The sequence below is a fragment of the Vanacampus margaritifer genome, chromosome 6, assembly GCF_051991255.1.
Source record: "Vanacampus margaritifer isolate UIUO_Vmar chromosome 6, RoL_Vmar_1.0, whole genome shotgun sequence".
Taxonomy (NCBI): Eukaryota; Metazoa; Chordata; class Actinopteri; order Syngnathiformes; family Syngnathidae; genus Vanacampus; species Vanacampus margaritifer.
The window spans coordinates 18,983,505-19,000,331 of record NC_135437.1 but is presented as its reverse complement, the minus strand read 5'-3'; the positions used below and the strand labels follow the sequence as shown (position 1 = coordinate 19,000,331).

The window sequence follows — 16,827 nt, the reverse complement described above, 5'->3', positions numbered from 1 at the left end:
GATATAAGGCATTCTTCCTTTTGACCACAGGGGGGCGCTAAAGTTAACATATTTTGGATTTATTCGATTAGTTTCCAGATATTTGACATTTCCCCTATATTGATTACAGGCTTTCTAATGTTTTACAATACATGTTGTTGATTGTAGTGATTCCAAGCAAAGCCACCTTAAACAGGGCACAGTAGAAAGTGATACTGCAGCATCACGCTGAGTACCACAAAGCTGACATATAGCAGCAGCATGATGAAACCCAGCACCTTGTCAAGTTTCCATTTACAGGAAACGATGGAGATGATGAAGAAAAGGAGCACGAGGAAGAGCAGCGCAATGGCACAGAAGAGCCCGTCGCTGCTGACGGCCACGGGATCCAAACCGTGGATGAGCGAGTGCAGGAGCCATGGCAGCGGCAGACTTTTTGAAAGATGGATGACGGGAAATGTGTCAATAATTCACCATCAGAATTAAAACACAGATGATGACAGAACCTCACCACATGGTGACGCTAAAGATGTTATTGCCCAGTAAACTAGACACGGCCATGTCGCCAAGGCCTTTACGAGCCACGATCACACTGGTGATGATATCTGGGATGGACGTCCCGGCAGCTAGGACAGTCAGGCCCATAATTGCAGCTGGGATGCTGAAGGTCTCGCCGACCTGAGGACAAACAGGATTCAGAATGTGGTCTATATTTGCCATTTCAAAGTATTGTTTACATATTTGTAATACAAAAAAACATTGCTACAGAAGCTGACCTGATGGGCCCACCACACCATGAGGTAGGAGAAGACTGAAATCCATAGAATGGAGCCCAGGAGTGTGACTGCAAAATATTTTCTGGAATTCTGGAGGACATTTTTAATATTTTTAAAACTGAGATGTTGTTTTCATGTGTATGCTTAATTTCAATGTTTTGACCATGTCGGATGGTAAATAAAGCAAATAAAGGACCCGTCTGAAAATGTCTCATCTGTCCATTGAGCTGAGGTTGAGTGTGATTTTTTTTATTTTTTTTTTACCTGTTAGCGCACATCTGGAACAGTGAGCCACAGAGGGAGAATGGTGGGCAGCAGGACGAGATAGGTGGCTCGTTTACATTGGGTGTCGGCCATTTTAACGACAGAGGCTCCCCTTGTTTGTGCTCATTCTTCTTTTTATCTCGGGACTCTTTGCAAGCTCTACCGGCATATTCCTAAAAATAATATTAATAAAAAAGACGTTTAAAAAAAAAAATGTTGTCCTTAAAATATGACTACATTTTACAAGTGATATGTTTACCTTTCTAATGTCCTCTCTGGAAATAATTTCAAAACACTTTGTTTCTTTGAAGAGCTTCAACGCTGTTTTGATGTGCGCATTAAACTTCATGAAAACTAAGTACAAAGCGTAGCTTGCCACCAGCGACATACTCTCCCACCACGTGATGACATTATCCAAGTAGAAGATGGCGAGTAGTAAAATGTCCACTATGTAGAAGGAAACATCTCTGAAAACAGGCCACTTGCTCAGATGAAGAAACTCCCGCGACAACAAAGCGCACAGTCCTGTCACAAAGAGAATATTGAAAACTGCTGAGCCAACGACCGTGCCTATGCCAACACTGTTGTGGGAGAAGAAAACCGCTATAACAGCAGTGAAGAGCTTCGGGAACGATCTTGCGGCGGCCATGACGGTAGCTCCTGCCACGTCGTCCGAGATGTCAAACTTGTCTATGATGACCCCCAGTGCGGGAACAAAGAACTCATCACACACGATAGCGAGTGACACAAACATGTACATCACGCCAAAGATGTGCAGGACCACCCAACCTCGTCTGCGCTCTGGAATGTCAAACAGATCTTCAGGGTATTCCCCACGCATGTGAGGAGCATCACCAGGAGGTGAAGGTGACAATATGGTTGCGAGGGAACCATTTATGTGATGCCAGTTTGTGGTTGGTAGAGATGGAGTGGTGGTTTCCATGGCAGCAAAATGTGCGTTTTTTTATGCTCTTTGATAAGTCCTTAGCAACATCCTCTCCAGTCTGAGGTGTGGGCAAAGTGGTATACAGTTTGAAGAATAGAACAAGGAGAAGGGAAGATAACTCCAGAGGTCTCCTTTGTGTAAAATACATTTTGTGTCCAGGAAGAAACGTTAAGTGAAGCTGGCGTGTTGCTTCACTCTCCTGTTTAGCTCCTATTCAGTGACAGTTTGAACAGTTGTCTTTCATCTATAAGGAATTCGGTTTTGGAACCAGAGGGTCATAGTTTGAGTCCCACTGTAGACAAAAAAAAACAATTAGATGTTGAAGAGATGCCAGTCTGCTTCCAGCAAGGCAATTACTGCCACTCCGACATCTTTCCTGGCATACCTGCGTCTGTCATCTGGTTATTTGTGGTGTGCGACACAAAATACTGTATGTACAACGGAGTGTACATTGAACTTCTCCTAGTGATTATAATAAAATCGTTTTTAAACCCAATGTATCTGAGTAATGTATTTATTGCTGTCAATTTATTGCCTTGCTTCTCAACATCTTTTATCTTTGACAATACTGCCAAAAGTACAAAGCTATTGGGGTGAGGTCTGGACGAATTTTTTAACTATTACAGTACCTCAGAATGGAAGATGAAACGCTCCATTTTATTTGCACATTTATGGAATTTGTGAATAGCTTTTTCTGTCAAATAAAAAGCACTTTAGGAGTAGCAATATTTCCTTTCCTGCAGCCAGAATATCACCTACTTTTAACCTTGTCACTGCCGCGCCAATGTCATTGATTTTCCTAAAAACTCACAAACCGTGGATTTAGTAGACTGTATAGATATAGATATATAGACTATATAGACTCTATACTCTATTCTTCTAAAATTACTTTTGTATTTATCAGCATTTGTGTGTTATTAGTGTGTAACAAATTGTATTTTTAAATTTAAAAAACATGCAAATTAACAATTACTGTATTGTACATGTCATAAAATAATAGCGGAACACTGTGTTCTTAATGTTTTCCAGTCGGATGAAAAATGGAGTGCACATGTCAACACAAAAGGCACTCGGTCGTTCCTAGGGGCGAACGCAAGCTTCAGAAACTAGACAATAGTTAAAAACGTAGCGTCCAGTTTAGTTCGTATTCTACTCGGTGGATGGTTTACTCACAACATAACAATTTAAGGCCTACTTATTACTACAATGTATAATCAGCTTTTCTAAAAAGATGAACGCTATCGTTAGCATGTCAATGCTAGCGTCTACGTAGCTCGCTCACTCGCGTTTGTTCCCCCCCCATTCCTTGAGTCCTCAACACTTTTCGCAGTAAATCATGCCTACTGTGGTATTAATGGACGCGTCCCTGTCCATGACGAGGCCGGTGTCGCAGGACAGCAGCGAAGAGTTCCAGAGGAAGAACTTGGCCGTCCACGGGCTCAATATGTTATTCGAGCACATGGCCTCCAACTATCGCTTGGAGTTCACCGCACTCATGGCCTTCTCGTCCCTCTGGGAACTGTTAGTGCCGTTCACCAGGGATTATAACGCTTTACAGGTACACGCCAAGAATCTAACGAGACGGGGGGGGGGGCATCTGTAATTATTAATACTACTTCCTGTACAGGACGCCCTCAGTAACTTAGAAGACTATGACAAGACGTGCGTGGAATCAGCTCTGAATGGAGTCAGCAACGTTGTGCAACAAGAGTGGGGAAGTGCTTGTCCCTGTCAGGTATTGTAATAAAGCAGACCACCTGAAAAGTTGACGTCTCCACAGGTATTAAGTTTTTGTTGATGTTGTTCCCCATTGTGTCCATAAGGTGGTGCTGGTGACCGACGGAGCTCTCGGTATTGGAAAAGGATCCCTTCGCCACTCCTTGCAGTCGCTGAGGCACCGTGGGGACGACAAGAAGTTCCCTCTGCCCTTTCCCTTCCCGACCAAAATGTTCATCATGTGTGTTGCCAATACAGAGGAGGTACTTAAGTCATTTACTTCATTTTATGCCTCCATTCTTTTTTGGTTCTCATCACAGTGACAAAAGCCAGAATTAGAGCCTATGACGTCATATGTAGTCGACAGCAGGAGGCGATGCTGCGTAAAATGTCATCTGAAAAGGAGTGTATTGTTCTGATAAATTCTTTCTACACAAACACAATATAAATCAGAATACCATGTTTAAACTAGTGGGGGAAACATATATATATATAGAACATATTGCAAATATTTATTTATTTTTACTTAGAGAATTTGATAACTTCATAATTTTGCATGTACAATTAATACATTTAAAAACACATTTAGCCTCAAATTCAAATTAATTATAAACAAAATATTAACGTTTTACTGCTGAAAATGGTAAGTAAATAAGTAAAGCATCCCTTTAAATATAAAATGTTTAAATGCTTAATTACAGCAATAGCGATGCAACAGTGGTACGTGTTATGTGTTAGCATTAAGCTAGCAGACTTAGGTAAGACAAAAGTTACGTAGTTTGGTTTAAAAAATTGTTTGGTTAAATACAAAAACGGGTAATTTTCTTTGTTTTAATGACCAGTTTTACAGTCAACACACCTGCAGCTTGAAATTATTGTTATTGTTGTGTTCCAGTTACAGATAACAGGCGCATTGGACAAATGGGAGGAGCTTCTTTGTCTCAGTGGAGGTGACGGACAGGTGTTCACGGTGGAGGGCCCGCTATGCATGCAGGGTGTGCAGGCCATGTTTGGGTACGGCTGTTGTAATGTAACCAGTAAAAAGTACCAAAAATAAAAAATAAAAATTTCTGTGTTTGTGTCCAGGAGATTAATTGACAGGGCCTACTGTCCCTTCCATGCTGTCCTCCACTGTGGGAACCTGTCCGCAAATGTTCAGGTTTTCCCTCGACCTGAGCCTGTCGTGGTGGATGAGGAGGTGGAACCTTTAGCTCGAACAGTCAACCCAGGTACTTTTGCTGCCGTAAAGATGATTACAGGCTGTATGGCCAGAATGTGATGATAAAGTGCTACGATTTGTCATCTGCTGATAACTTGGAACAATGTAACATCTGGAAAGTGGATTTCAACCAGCCAGACAAGTCTACGGTGTATAAATCATACCGATAGCAGGAAATCCAGTTGAAGAGTTCAGTATGTAGTGATAGTAATTTTCCACACTTAGTAGGAAATATAATTTAAAAATCACAACTGACTCATGTTGAGCCGTAAATAAATGCTGTGTCCTATTTGTCGCAGATCTGGAAATTGTGGGCTTTATTGAAATTGCGGACATCTCCAGCCCGCCTGTCATATCCAGACACTTGGTCCTGCCTATTGCTGTCAACAAAGGTGAGCGTGATGTGCGTTTTTGTTTACATTAACACTGACTTTGCAAGATTACATTTCTTCCTAATGATTTTTGTTGGAATACGTTTCACCAAAAAAATACCACAATGCAAATGGCTTTTTTTCTGACCCTTCATCTGTTTTGTCATTGTTGAACTGTTCCAGTGCTATGATTGCTTAGCTCTTGTCAAAGGAATATCAAACAATCCTTTTCCAATCCAGTATTTTCACTTTTATCTGTACCTCAACACAAAATACAATAGATTAAGAATGAAAACAATTAAGTCTTAATAATATCTGCAGTAAAGAATGAAAAAAGAACTCCAAAGATTTTTCCGACCAAAAATGTAACAATTGATTCTCCAGTGTGCCAAATAGCAGCCTGATGGTGTTTAAACACAGAATTTTGACTTTGTCTCAGATGTTGACGACGTTGGCACAGGCGGCGCAGATGAACCGGAGGAGGAAGTGTCTGCAAGTCAAATGGCAGGGAAAAGTCCCAATTTCTGCGTGCTCTTACATGGCAGCCTCAAAGTGGAGGGCATGGTGGCGCTCGTCCAGTTGGGGTGAGAGACGCGATGCAGATTTTGAGGATCTTGTCATGTTTAGAGTTGGCTGTGATTCCCAAACACGTTTGTGTGCATCGGTGAATTCTCCAAAATTCACTTAATTGGGAGTTTTGTAAAGCAATCAGTTTAATTTAATGATAGCCGTGCTAAAATCAGTCAAATAAATAATAATGCAATTAAGCCAATCCGACCCACCATATGTTCAACATGAGTTTGACCATATTTGGACATACGAGGTTTCTGCTGGACGCCAACAAACTACGTACTTATTGTACTACATTCATAAAGCTTTGCCAATTCGCTTTCATGCATGATTGTCTATGATTTCATAATATTAAAAAAAACAAAAATAGACGTTTAACGTGATTCTGTTTGTCACAGACCCGAGTGGTTCGGCATGCTGTATTCGCAAGCAGACAGCAAGAAGAAATCAAATCTGATGATGTCACTGTTTGAACCCGGTACTGAACCTCTGCCTTGGCTGGGGAAGATCTCCCATTTGGGACCAATCTCAGGTAACACCCCCCCCCCCCCCCCCCCCATGCAAATGGCAGCCCTTCTTTCCAGTACGTTCACCTCAGATCACCTCTTGAACCTTTGTATACATTCGCCTTTGGCACACTAACCGTTCAAATACATTTTCACTTCCAAGGACAAAGGTTCCTGTATGTGAGCATAATCAGGAAGTTAATCATTATTTTGATTATCTTTTAATTCCTGTCTTTCAGAGACGGTGGAAAATCCCTACGGAGAGGATGACAGTAAAAGTCCTTTCCCCTTGCAGCCGCCCGTCAAACGAAGCTACGCACAGAATGTCACCGTGTGGATTAAAGCCAGCGGACTTCAGGTGAAATCCTTCTGCTTGATGGCCAGGCTCATTCAAATGTCATTCCCAAAAGGCTTTTAGGCTTGAATCTTGTGTGTCATGAATTCACAAAATACATGTCAAGTTAAAACATGGAGCTTTTGGAATTTGTGAGGCAGCAACCATTGATAAAATTATTCAATAGTAATTAACTCACTCACTGCCATTGACGGCTATCGACGTCAAAAATTTATTTAAACTATTGCTATTAGTTTCACATTTTTTTGAGTGTGACAATCTAGAATTTTTTTATTGTACATTTAGAACAGGTATAAAATTTGTGATTAATCGGGAGTTAACTATTTAATTGTCCAACGCCTCAAATTTTTAATAATCTTTCCTTTTTATTTTTTATTAGGGGCATCAGGCGATACATTTTTTAAATTGTAATTAATCACATGACTTCACTAGTTAACTCAAGATTAATCACAAATTTTATATCTGTTCTAAATGTACAATACATTTGTTCTAGGTTTTCATACTCTTGTTAACAAAAGTGGAAAAAACGAATAGAAATTTTTGACGTCTATAGCCGTCAATGGCAGTGAACTAGTTAAATACTCAAGGAAAATGACTTCCTGTTAAAATGATAGTAATGAAAAAGCCACTCATTTTATATTCATTTCAGACTGATGTGCAAAAGATTCTGAGGAATGCAAGAAAACTGCCTGATAAAACACAGACCTTCTACAAGGTAAAATTGCACTACATTCTCACCCTTTGAAAAAAATAAAATAAAATCAAATTTCTCAAATCCTCGCAGGAGCTGAACCGCCTTCGGAAGGCCGCCCTGGCTTTCGGATTCTGGGACCTCCTCAAGGGAGTGGCCGAGCTGCTGGAGCGGGAGTGCACGCTGCTGCCCGACTCGGCCCACCCCGACGCCGCTTTCCAGCTCTCCCACGCAGCCCAGCAGCTCAAGCTGGCCAGCACCGGGGACTCCCAATACGCTGCTTTTGAGCACAACATTGTCCCCATGCACACCGACTTCTCAAGCTGAGCCACGCCTGACTTTGTGGGGAAAATGCACTGAAATATGGACAACTGCGTGGACCAGTAGTGATTTTTAAACACAGCTCCAAAAACCTTGTATGTGACACAACTATAACAAACTTTGCTTCTTTGGGAGAAAGGGGGGGGGGGGGTCTTTTTATACTTTCTGTTAGTAAAGTCTGTTAAATCACTGTCAAGTTTCATGACATGTTCACAAGTAGATGAGGAAGCACCTCTTGGTATGATGCAGCTCGACACCCCAAACATCAACATTTTCTGTGTTGGATTTCAAAGAGTAAAAAAAAAAAAGGAGTTTTAACAAAGTATCACTGGTTAGAAATGGAATTTTCCCTGAGGTCTTTTGGAGCTCTAATTCACAAATTTACATTTATTATTATTTAATTTTAAGTACAACACATACATTGCAGCAGAAATGTTGGGATTTATGAACATTATTAATGACGTGACATTAAACATTTCTTGTTATGGGACCTCACTAAACATGGCATTCTGATTAATATTACATTTGTGTAATACGAGTTATGAAGCAAAATCCATCCGTTTTTATCCATCTCAGGTGGCGGCCATTTTGCCACTTGCTGTCGACTGAAGATGACGTCACAGTTGCTCAGGGCTCAGGCAACGACCAATCACAGCTCACCTGTTTTCTGAAACTGAGCTGTGATTGGTTGTTACCTGAGACCCTGAGCAACCGTGATGTAATTTTTACTCAATCGCAAGTGGCAAAATGGCCACCGTCTGATATTGATACAAACTGCTGGATTTTGCTGCTTAACTCACATTCTACTAACGCAATACTAACCAGAATACCATATTCAGACTAGTGGGGCTGCATAGAACATATTATTGTCAAGACATTTTTTGGGGGGGTTGAGTTCCCTTTAGAAGACTCTGTAAAATGAATTCCGATATTTGTTCCTAAATGCATTATACAGGTTTCAAGACAATTCCTAAAAATGTGTGCAGACAAAATTATTTCGGACTCAAATGTGGAACTAGAGCATTAAAACTGCCTTTCACCGTTTCAGTTTACCAGATGTTTTGAGCATGGCTAAAATGGTACCACATGAAATATGGCGCAACTGTAGCGCAGTTAGCTAGCTTGCTATGCCTACAGCCTGATAACATATCTTCCCATTGGATATATTTGAAAGTAAATTAACAGCTAGTCAGTGGTTTTACACTGTTGTGGCTATTTTAGAGCGCCACGTTGTTCCCGGTGTAATACATTCCAGCACCGGAGGCTTTTAGTGGATATATTTGTTGTGCTACGTGTAGGCATAATGAACATACTAGATCAAATAGGGTTCATTTTTCAAGGACTAGTAATCTGACAGTTAATTAAGCAGGGTGTGCTTTCAGACACACCCACATTGTTTTGAGCAGGGTTGTTAACACTTTTGTGGTGTTGTAAAATTTAAAATGTATGTAAAACTATTTGCCAAAACATGCAGACAGAGTGAATCAAGAGTTGTATTTGGAAGTGTGTATTTGGAGTTTTAGCGAAACACTGAACGGCGCCTGTAAAATGAGACCAATCTCAAGGAAATGTTGATTAAAAAATGAACAGGCAGCGAAAGGTGCGAGGAGCGCTGGATCAATGAGCTTTTCTCTTCTTGGTGCGGAAGCGCCTCTGCCTTTGCTTGTAGAGATGACGAAAATTGATCAAAAGTCCTGAAAGGAGGGATGAACCCACACGACAATTCACATCGGATTGCTCTTGCAAAAAACGTTGCTTCTGTTTTCAAAGTGCGCGCTTACCTAAAAACATGAGCGCCAGGTATACGCGCAGGACGTACGAAAAGCTGAGAGACGTGCCCGCGGCTTCCGGCAGAGGAATGCGGAACAGGTTGGTTTGCTCAAAGATGGGGATGGACTGTATCACGGCCACAGCTGTTTGCGATGACACTTGTATTTGTATTTGGTCATCCATCAACTTTCGGACGCTTGAAGGCAAAACGTACCTTCAGCTGTAACACCGAGCGGGTAAAGGGGCATCCACAGGGAATATCGCAACCAGGTCAGGATTTTCCACTCGGTGTTGAAGCATCCCAGCATGTAGAATGGATACCTGCAGCAAAAGCCTGGTTAGCCTTGGGTTGACATTATTTATGCGGACGATAAATGAGCGAGGATATACACTCACTAACATCAGATGACCTTATTGAGGTCAAGCGCTCAGAGGTGGGTACTTTTACTTGAGTATTTTTGTCAAGAAAAATACCGCTTTCCTTACACTGAGCTTCATCCCGCAACTTTAATTATCTGTCATTGTTTGCGCCAGGTATTCTTTTTTTGATTTATGCCTACGTTAAAGCACACGATGTCCCCGCGGCTACACCTACAAGTTTTCAAAGTGACTTCATTTACGTGAAGCATTCAGAAACTACGGAAAGCAATACAGCGTGTGACTCACAGTCATTATTAGAAGCACAACACCTTTGCTCTGGTGTCACATGCAATCTAAGTTTAAAAAAAGAACAGTTACTGCCTAAAAACGTCCATGTTTCAGCCTAGTAGAACTCCACGACTAACCTTTGCTGTGAAGTTTATAAGGTCATTACTTGTAGCTGAATTTGCTTTAATTTGTTATTTTATATAGATTTCATTCATTATTATTTTAGTTACATTTTTTGTGGGGGGGAAATATCTGAAATTAACTCATTCACTGCCATTGACGTCTATAAACGTCAAAAATTAATTTGAACTATTTCTATTAGTTTAACATTTTTTTCCACTTTTGTTAACAAGACTATCAAACCCTAGAATTTATTTTTGTACATTTAGAACAGATATAAAATGTGTGATTAATCGTGAGTTAACTGGTGAAGTCATGCGATTAATTACGATTAAAAACTTTAATCGCCTGACACTCCGAATTTTTAATAATCTTTTCTTTTTTTATTAATTCACTGCCATTGACGGCTAAAAAACGTCAAAAAATAATTTGAACTATTTCTATTAGTTTAACATTTTTTTCCACTTTTGTTAACAAGACTATGAAACCCTAGAATTTTTTTTTTGAACATTTAGAACAGATATAAAATGTGTGATTAATCGTGAGTTAACTGGTGAAGTCATGCGATTAAAAACATTTTTTTTAATGAATTTATGGCAGTATAATGAGTTCAATTCCTAGTTTTTATTTGTTTTCTACTTAACGTTACCTGCTCTAATCGAATATTATAACAAAAAGCTACTTGCTAGTTTTTTCACTGGACGCGTACTTAAAGGGGAAGTAAACCCAAATTCTTTTTTTGACAATAATATGTTCTATGCAGCCCTACTGGTGTAACTCTGCTATCCAGGTTATATTGCAAAAAATCCATCTCAGGGGGCGGCCATTTTCCCACTTGCTGCCGACTGAAGATGACATCAATGTTGCTCAGGTAACAACCAATCACAGCTGAAGTTGGGCTGTATTATAAATCAGAATGTCATGTTTAGACTAGTGAGGTCACATATAACATATTATTGTCAAGAAAAGCTTAAAGTTGACTTCCGCTTTGAGTAATATTTGAAGGACTATTTTTATTCTTAAGTAACGGTACTTGTGTAACATTTTTGGTGCCAAAAAAGAAAAAAAATGACTCCATCTGTGTATACCTAACTAAACATACAGTGATTAGAGAGTAAAATTGCCTACCTAAATATTTCAATGGCACTCCACAAATAGAAAACAAAGAAGACCACCGGCTTATTCTGCATTTCTTCCAAGCAACCAAAAATGATGAAGAGGATGAAATTCCTTCCAAGCAGCTAAAAAGAAACAAGACTCACGTTAAAGCTAATATTAAAGTCCCCAAGGGATTTCACATTGACAGACCTGTATAAAAGTGGGCATCACACCCGTCTTGACCACACCAAAAGCGGCGTTGAGGACCTCGACGGCTGCCAGGATCTGGCAGAAGAACATGACGCCGGATATGGTGTGAAACGTGTCGTAGAAGGAATCTGGAATGTGACGCGCACGGCGTTAATGTGGCCTTCGTGCCAGGGAAAAGCACTCACATGCACACACAGTGCTCACCTTGACCAAACTTGAGGAGGCGAATGGTCATGTTGACAAAGATCCATGAAAAGCCAAGAAACTGCACCAGGTTGTATGCAAACAAAAATCCTGTTTTCAGACTGATGAAACCTGAAACACACAAAAAAAAACTGTGGTGACTTTTTGCAAATGGTAAAACTTCCATCCATCCATCTGAAAATGGAGAAACTTCTGTCCTCACTCACCGTCCTCATCATACTGTGAAGCCTTCCGCCTGATTCTTCTCTCCTCCTTTGCAAAGTACAAAGCAGTTTATTCACCGTCTTTTTCTGCCTTTACCAACTAGTGATACCTTGACTTACAAAATGTACTTGTTCCGAGACCAAGCTCGTAAACACAATGTACTAGTTTACAAAACAAACTATGCCATTGGCAATTTTTGCTCACCTTCTCCCTCATCTCCATCTCGGCGTCCGACTCATCGAGCCAGCGGTCGAAGTCTGGAGCCAAGAAAAGAGGTTTGCGTTCCTGTTTGGTCAACCGTTCCCACCAGCCTCGTTGCTCTTTCCTCACGTTGAAGCTCACCTGCCGCTGAGTGGACTTGTAAGCCACCTGCACATATCCACCAAAGTCGTTTAGGAGGAGGAGACGAGAAGGGAAATGAACATGAAGGGAGAACCGCACGTACCTGTGTTTTTACAGGTAAAAGAAACTCCATGCTGAATTGGTACAGGTTTTGACCTTTGGCACCGTGGCCCAGGGCTACACACACACAAAATATTTCATTTTAAATATGCCCCAAAAGCACCAGGAGCATGAACACCACAGACACACACAGAAATATGTCACCTTGAAAGTGAAGGACGTTTTCATGCACGTTGACGCTAATATTCTGCAGGCAAGAAAAAAAAAAAAAGTTTAGTCCCATTCATATGATGAAATAAGGAACATTACCCATCTATCTCCATGTGATGTTAAGGGATCATCGTTGCCACTCCACGAACTGTAATTATTTATCCGCTACTTCGGTTGCCGTGAAGAAATACGAGTTACAAACTCACCTGTGCGTCAGTCAGCTCCACCCGAAGGTAGATTTCCTCGTGGCGTTGGGCCCAGTAAACAAGAGGCGTCAACGCCATTGTTATTTCGTATCAATCAATTAGTTGAAAATAAATCAAAAGACAAGACGACCGCTCAAGTTCCCCATGCTAGGCGTTTAGCGAGCAGCCAGAACATTCCACAAACGGGCGCGTTCTCGCGCTGTCATCCAAGCGACGTGCTTGAGCTCGACTGCGTGACGTGTTCATCGTCCGCCACTGTGATTGGCTGGTATAATATTCTCTACTCCGATTGGCCATTGTGGTTTATTTGCGGAAGTGGAAACGGTGGAGAAGAATCAACAAGCATTCCAAACGTTTTGGAAAGCGAAAACAAGGATAACGAGTGTTTCACCTTCGGTAGTATGTCAGAATGCAGACGGATGAAAATGATGCTCATCCTCCAAGCGACTTAGTGAAGACTTCCGGGACTTTTTGTGTGCTTGTTGGAGTAACCGGGAGTGTAGCTGCCCTCAAACTTCCTGTTTTGGTTTCTGAACTTCTTCATCTCTCCGGGGTGAGATTTTCAACTAGTAAAGGTCTTTTTGTCCATTCACTAGTCCGTTACTAATTAGCTCGTCTTTTCCCTAGGGCTCACTTTAAACATAATGTATTCAACTGTGCAGTGATTTCATAGAATTTTAGATATACTGTAGTACTGTTACTGTGTATTAGTAATTCAGTTAAGGGCTGAATGAATGACACTGGTGACCTACTTGAAAAAAAGTATTTAACTCAACTGTGGAGTTTACTGGCTTTTGTGTTGTCTATTGAGAACTAAAAGTAAGAGGCCAATATTGTTGTTAAATCAAAATGTTACTTTTTTTCCCAGGTGGATGTCAGAGTGGTCACAACTGAGCATGCCCTGCACTTTTATAACCCTGAAGAGGTGTCAGTAAAAATTTACAGTGACAAAGATGAATGGGAGGTACGTTTTTCTCGTACGCGATAGTCATCAACAAGGCGAGACAACCAGGGTGGCCACAAGCATGCACCCATTTCCTTTCATTGTTTTGCTTGCGGGGGGAAATTTTATAATGTTGTCATAACTTGGACTAATATTATTATATTATAATTATTATAATGGTGTCGCTGTGTATTCATACAACCTCCAAGCGTTTCCTTGTTGAGACAATATCTCCTCCGACTACATGAGGTCTTTCCTGCTAGCTGGAATCTGCTATGAAACCTGGATCAATTGGACTCCGTCTCAGACTGTTTCCACTTAACTTGAATCTGGCACAAGGTTTACTTGCATTTTTGTCATCTCCTTCACCGCGAGTCATTAATTGTGCTTTTGTTCCAGATGTGGAGTCAGAGATCTGACCCGGTGCTACACATTGAGCTCAGACGGTGGGCAGACCTTCTTGTCATCGCCCCGTTAGATGCAAACACGCTCGGAAAGATCGCTAGTGGCATTTGTGACAACTTGCTGGTGAGAGCACTGAATGTTGGAACCATATATATATATTTTTTAAATAATGATTTTCAGATGACTTAGCGTTTATCATTGGCAGACGTGTGTGGTGAGAGCCTGGGATACCAGTCGCCCTCTCCTCTTCTGCCCTGCAATGAACACTGCTATGTGGCAGCATCCCATCACAGCCCAGCAAGTACACAGGCTGAAAGAGTTTGGCTACGTGGAAATCCCCTGCATTGCAAAGAAGCTGGTGTGTGGAGACAAAGGTGTGTGCAATCAAACCACAAAAAAATTAAATATTAAAGGTGACATTATGGAAAATTGAATTTTCTTCTTTTTTTCTCAACTTGTTCAGTTTGGCTGCTTGTTTTTAAATCTATTTTTATTTGCTGTGGAACAGGATTTAAAATGAAGTCCGACCAAATGAAGTCTATTAGAGGGGACAGAGAGTAAAAAGAACAAAAGCAAAAGCGTATCAACAATAACTTTATGTAAGAGTTGGATTCAATCTACAGGATGAATGCATGCCTCACAAAGCTATGATTATGTTCTTATTTTATTTTGTTACTCTGCTTAACAGATTTTTTTTTTACGTACTAGATTCCAACCCTTCCAATTTCAGACAGGCCAGCTCAATCCTCTTCCTATTTCCCCCCCCAAAAAATTTTTTTCAAAATAAAGTCCCGCAATTACATTAAATTTAAAAGAGGATTTACCTGTAATTTCCACATTTTAGACCAATTCAAACAGTTTCACCTGCAAACTGTTCAGCTCATCTTCTATTTTTTTTGCAACATTTAAAAAATAAAAGCAGCAAACAACATTTTTGAAGGGAATTATTATTATATTAATATAATTATCATTAGATACTGTTATTTCAATTTTTTGACCTATTGAAACCATTCCAACTTTAAACTATTTAGTTCATTCCTATTACTTTTTCAAAATTTCAAAACAAAATCCCCAAATTAAAAACTTGAAGGGATTTACCTGCAATATCCACATTTTTGTTATTATTATTAAAACGATGATATTATTAATATTATATAAAAAGGTTCAAATTCTAAAAATGAAAAGCCCACAATTAAGATATCTTATTTGTGCATTTACCTTCTGTACCACTTTCTAATTCGACCATTGGAAGACTTTTCATTTGAGAACAAAGGTTCAAATAGTCGTACACGGCAAGCCCAATTCGCCAAAAAGCAAATGTGGCTTTATGACTTGCAAAAGTCAGCGGTCCCATTTCAAATTCCAACTGGAATTTTGCTTGTTTTTGTTGTTGTTGCACATGGCTGGCAGGTGAAAGAGGAATAAAATTATTTGTCCTCTTTGCGTGTTCCAAAATTTGAAGACAGATTTAATGTAAGAAAAAACACCTTTGCAAAAATGATTTTATCTAACAGAGATCTCTGGACACTCATACAGCCTCTAATTCATCACTTAAACAGGTGGAATTCAGAGCATCGAAATGTGCCTCTTCCGCGTGTACAATGGCTTCTTATAGTTAAAAGACCTCCTCTCTTTCATTTGTAGACAAAACATACTCTCTGGGTACTTTTCCATGAGCGATGGCGAAAACAGAGTCAGGGGTGCGTGTTCAAAACAGATTCTGTTCTCAAGGACCAAATGTGTTTTCGCACAAAGCGCTTAGAAGGAACTTTTTTAGACTAAATAGTATGTCCCAGCTTAAGGTCAGATTATACCGAAATCAACACCACCTGCTCTGCACAGGACACAAAACATTTCGACAAGGTTAATATAAAGAATTAAAATGTTAATAATGTGTAACAATGGTTAATATATGAAATGAAGAATTAAAAATGTTATAATATCTATCACAGGCAAAATTGAATAATGATGAGCGCACATTCTGTCTCCGTGTTATTTGTAATTGTTGAATTTATTACAGGCAAAGGTGCCATGGCGGAGATGTCCACTATCATCAGCGTTATCAAGGAGTACCTTCAGCAAACCAGTGAGCCGTCTCCCCAAACATGAACAGCAGGCAACACTTTTACCTTTGAATGACCTTGTATCAAAGCCTAATCTGTGTGGAACCCAGACTCGAACTCCTTGGAGTAATCCAAAAGTAACTGAAAGTAATCAAGTTAAATGACTTTGTATATTATGGTACATCATGAACTACATTTTTAACAGGTAACTAGCAACTCTATTGGAATACATTTTTAAAGTAACCGTCCCAAACCCAAAATAATACTTCATGTGTTCGTTCGTTCGTTCACTTATAAGACATAATTGATTGAAAACTGAGATACAACCGGGACCATGGAAGTAGTAATTAGTGAACCATCCCACCTCTAATTATTATGGGAAGCAGAGAAAGTGTTTTTATCTGCTATCAGTAAGGCTGCAACTCCGTCCTTCCTACCAACGTCTCCCACTCATCAGTACACTGAGATACATTGTTGATTTACATACATAGGAAGGGAGTACACTACGGTGCATACCAAGGTCCTGCAGACCCAGAGTTCACGCAGAATACAACGCCGACTTCATTCTTTGAACGTATACTGCTAAAACCTCTCAAATTGATGAATAATAAAACATTTGCATCAATTGGA

The 16,827-nt window shown here is 40.2% G+C and overlaps 3 protein-coding genes and 1 pseudogene across 4 annotated transcripts; 2 read left to right on the top strand and 2 right to left on the bottom strand.

Annotated features, from left to right (window-relative positions):
* Window positions 1-43: 43 nt before the first annotated feature.
* LOC144053183 (sodium/potassium/calcium exchanger 1-like) lies at window positions 44-3,458 on the bottom strand (annotated as a pseudogene). Its single transcript, XR_013294348.1, has 6 exons — window positions 3,310-3,458; window positions 1,279-2,257; window positions 1,020-1,192; window positions 756-845; window positions 491-657; window positions 44-411 (listed from the first exon to the last, which is right to left on the bottom strand). The product of XR_013294348.1 is annotated as a sodium/potassium/calcium exchanger 1-like (transcript).
* Window positions 2,988-8,351, top strand: ints14 (integrator complex subunit 14). The gene is made up of 11 exons (XM_077568797.1): window positions 2,988-3,523; window positions 3,593-3,700; window positions 3,789-3,944; window positions 4,577-4,695; window positions 4,768-4,910; window positions 5,200-5,292; window positions 5,711-5,855; window positions 6,240-6,373; window positions 6,587-6,705; window positions 7,352-7,417; window positions 7,487-8,351. The coding sequence occupies exons 1-11, from the start codon at window positions 3,302-3,304 to the stop codon at window positions 7,718-7,720; spliced, it is 1,539 nt and encodes a 512-aa protein (XP_077424923.1). The 5' UTR covers window positions 2,988-3,301; the 3' UTR covers window positions 7,721-8,351.
* Window positions 8,352-9,205: 854 nt separating this feature from the next.
* hacd3 (3-hydroxyacyl-CoA dehydratase 3) lies at window positions 9,206-13,122 on the bottom strand. The gene is made up of 11 exons (XM_077568799.1): window positions 12,787-13,122; window positions 12,575-12,617; window positions 12,414-12,487; window positions 12,173-12,337; window positions 11,971-12,016; window positions 11,765-11,875; window positions 11,561-11,688; window positions 11,381-11,493; window positions 9,699-9,805; window positions 9,496-9,627; window positions 9,206-9,408 (listed from the first exon to the last, which is right to left on the bottom strand). Exons 1-11 carry the CDS (start codon window positions 12,862-12,864, stop codon window positions 9,332-9,334), a joined length of 1,074 nt encoding a protein of 357 aa, XP_077424925.1. The 5' UTR covers window positions 12,865-13,122; the 3' UTR covers window positions 9,206-9,331.
* Window positions 13,101-16,827, top strand: ppcdc (phosphopantothenoylcysteine decarboxylase). The gene is made up of 5 exons (XM_077568800.1): window positions 13,101-13,339; window positions 13,655-13,750; window positions 14,129-14,257; window positions 14,340-14,508; window positions 16,155-16,827. The coding sequence occupies exons 1-5, from the start codon at window positions 13,196-13,198 to the stop codon at window positions 16,241-16,243; spliced, it is 627 nt and encodes a 208-aa protein (XP_077424926.1). The 5' UTR covers window positions 13,101-13,195; the 3' UTR covers window positions 16,244-16,827.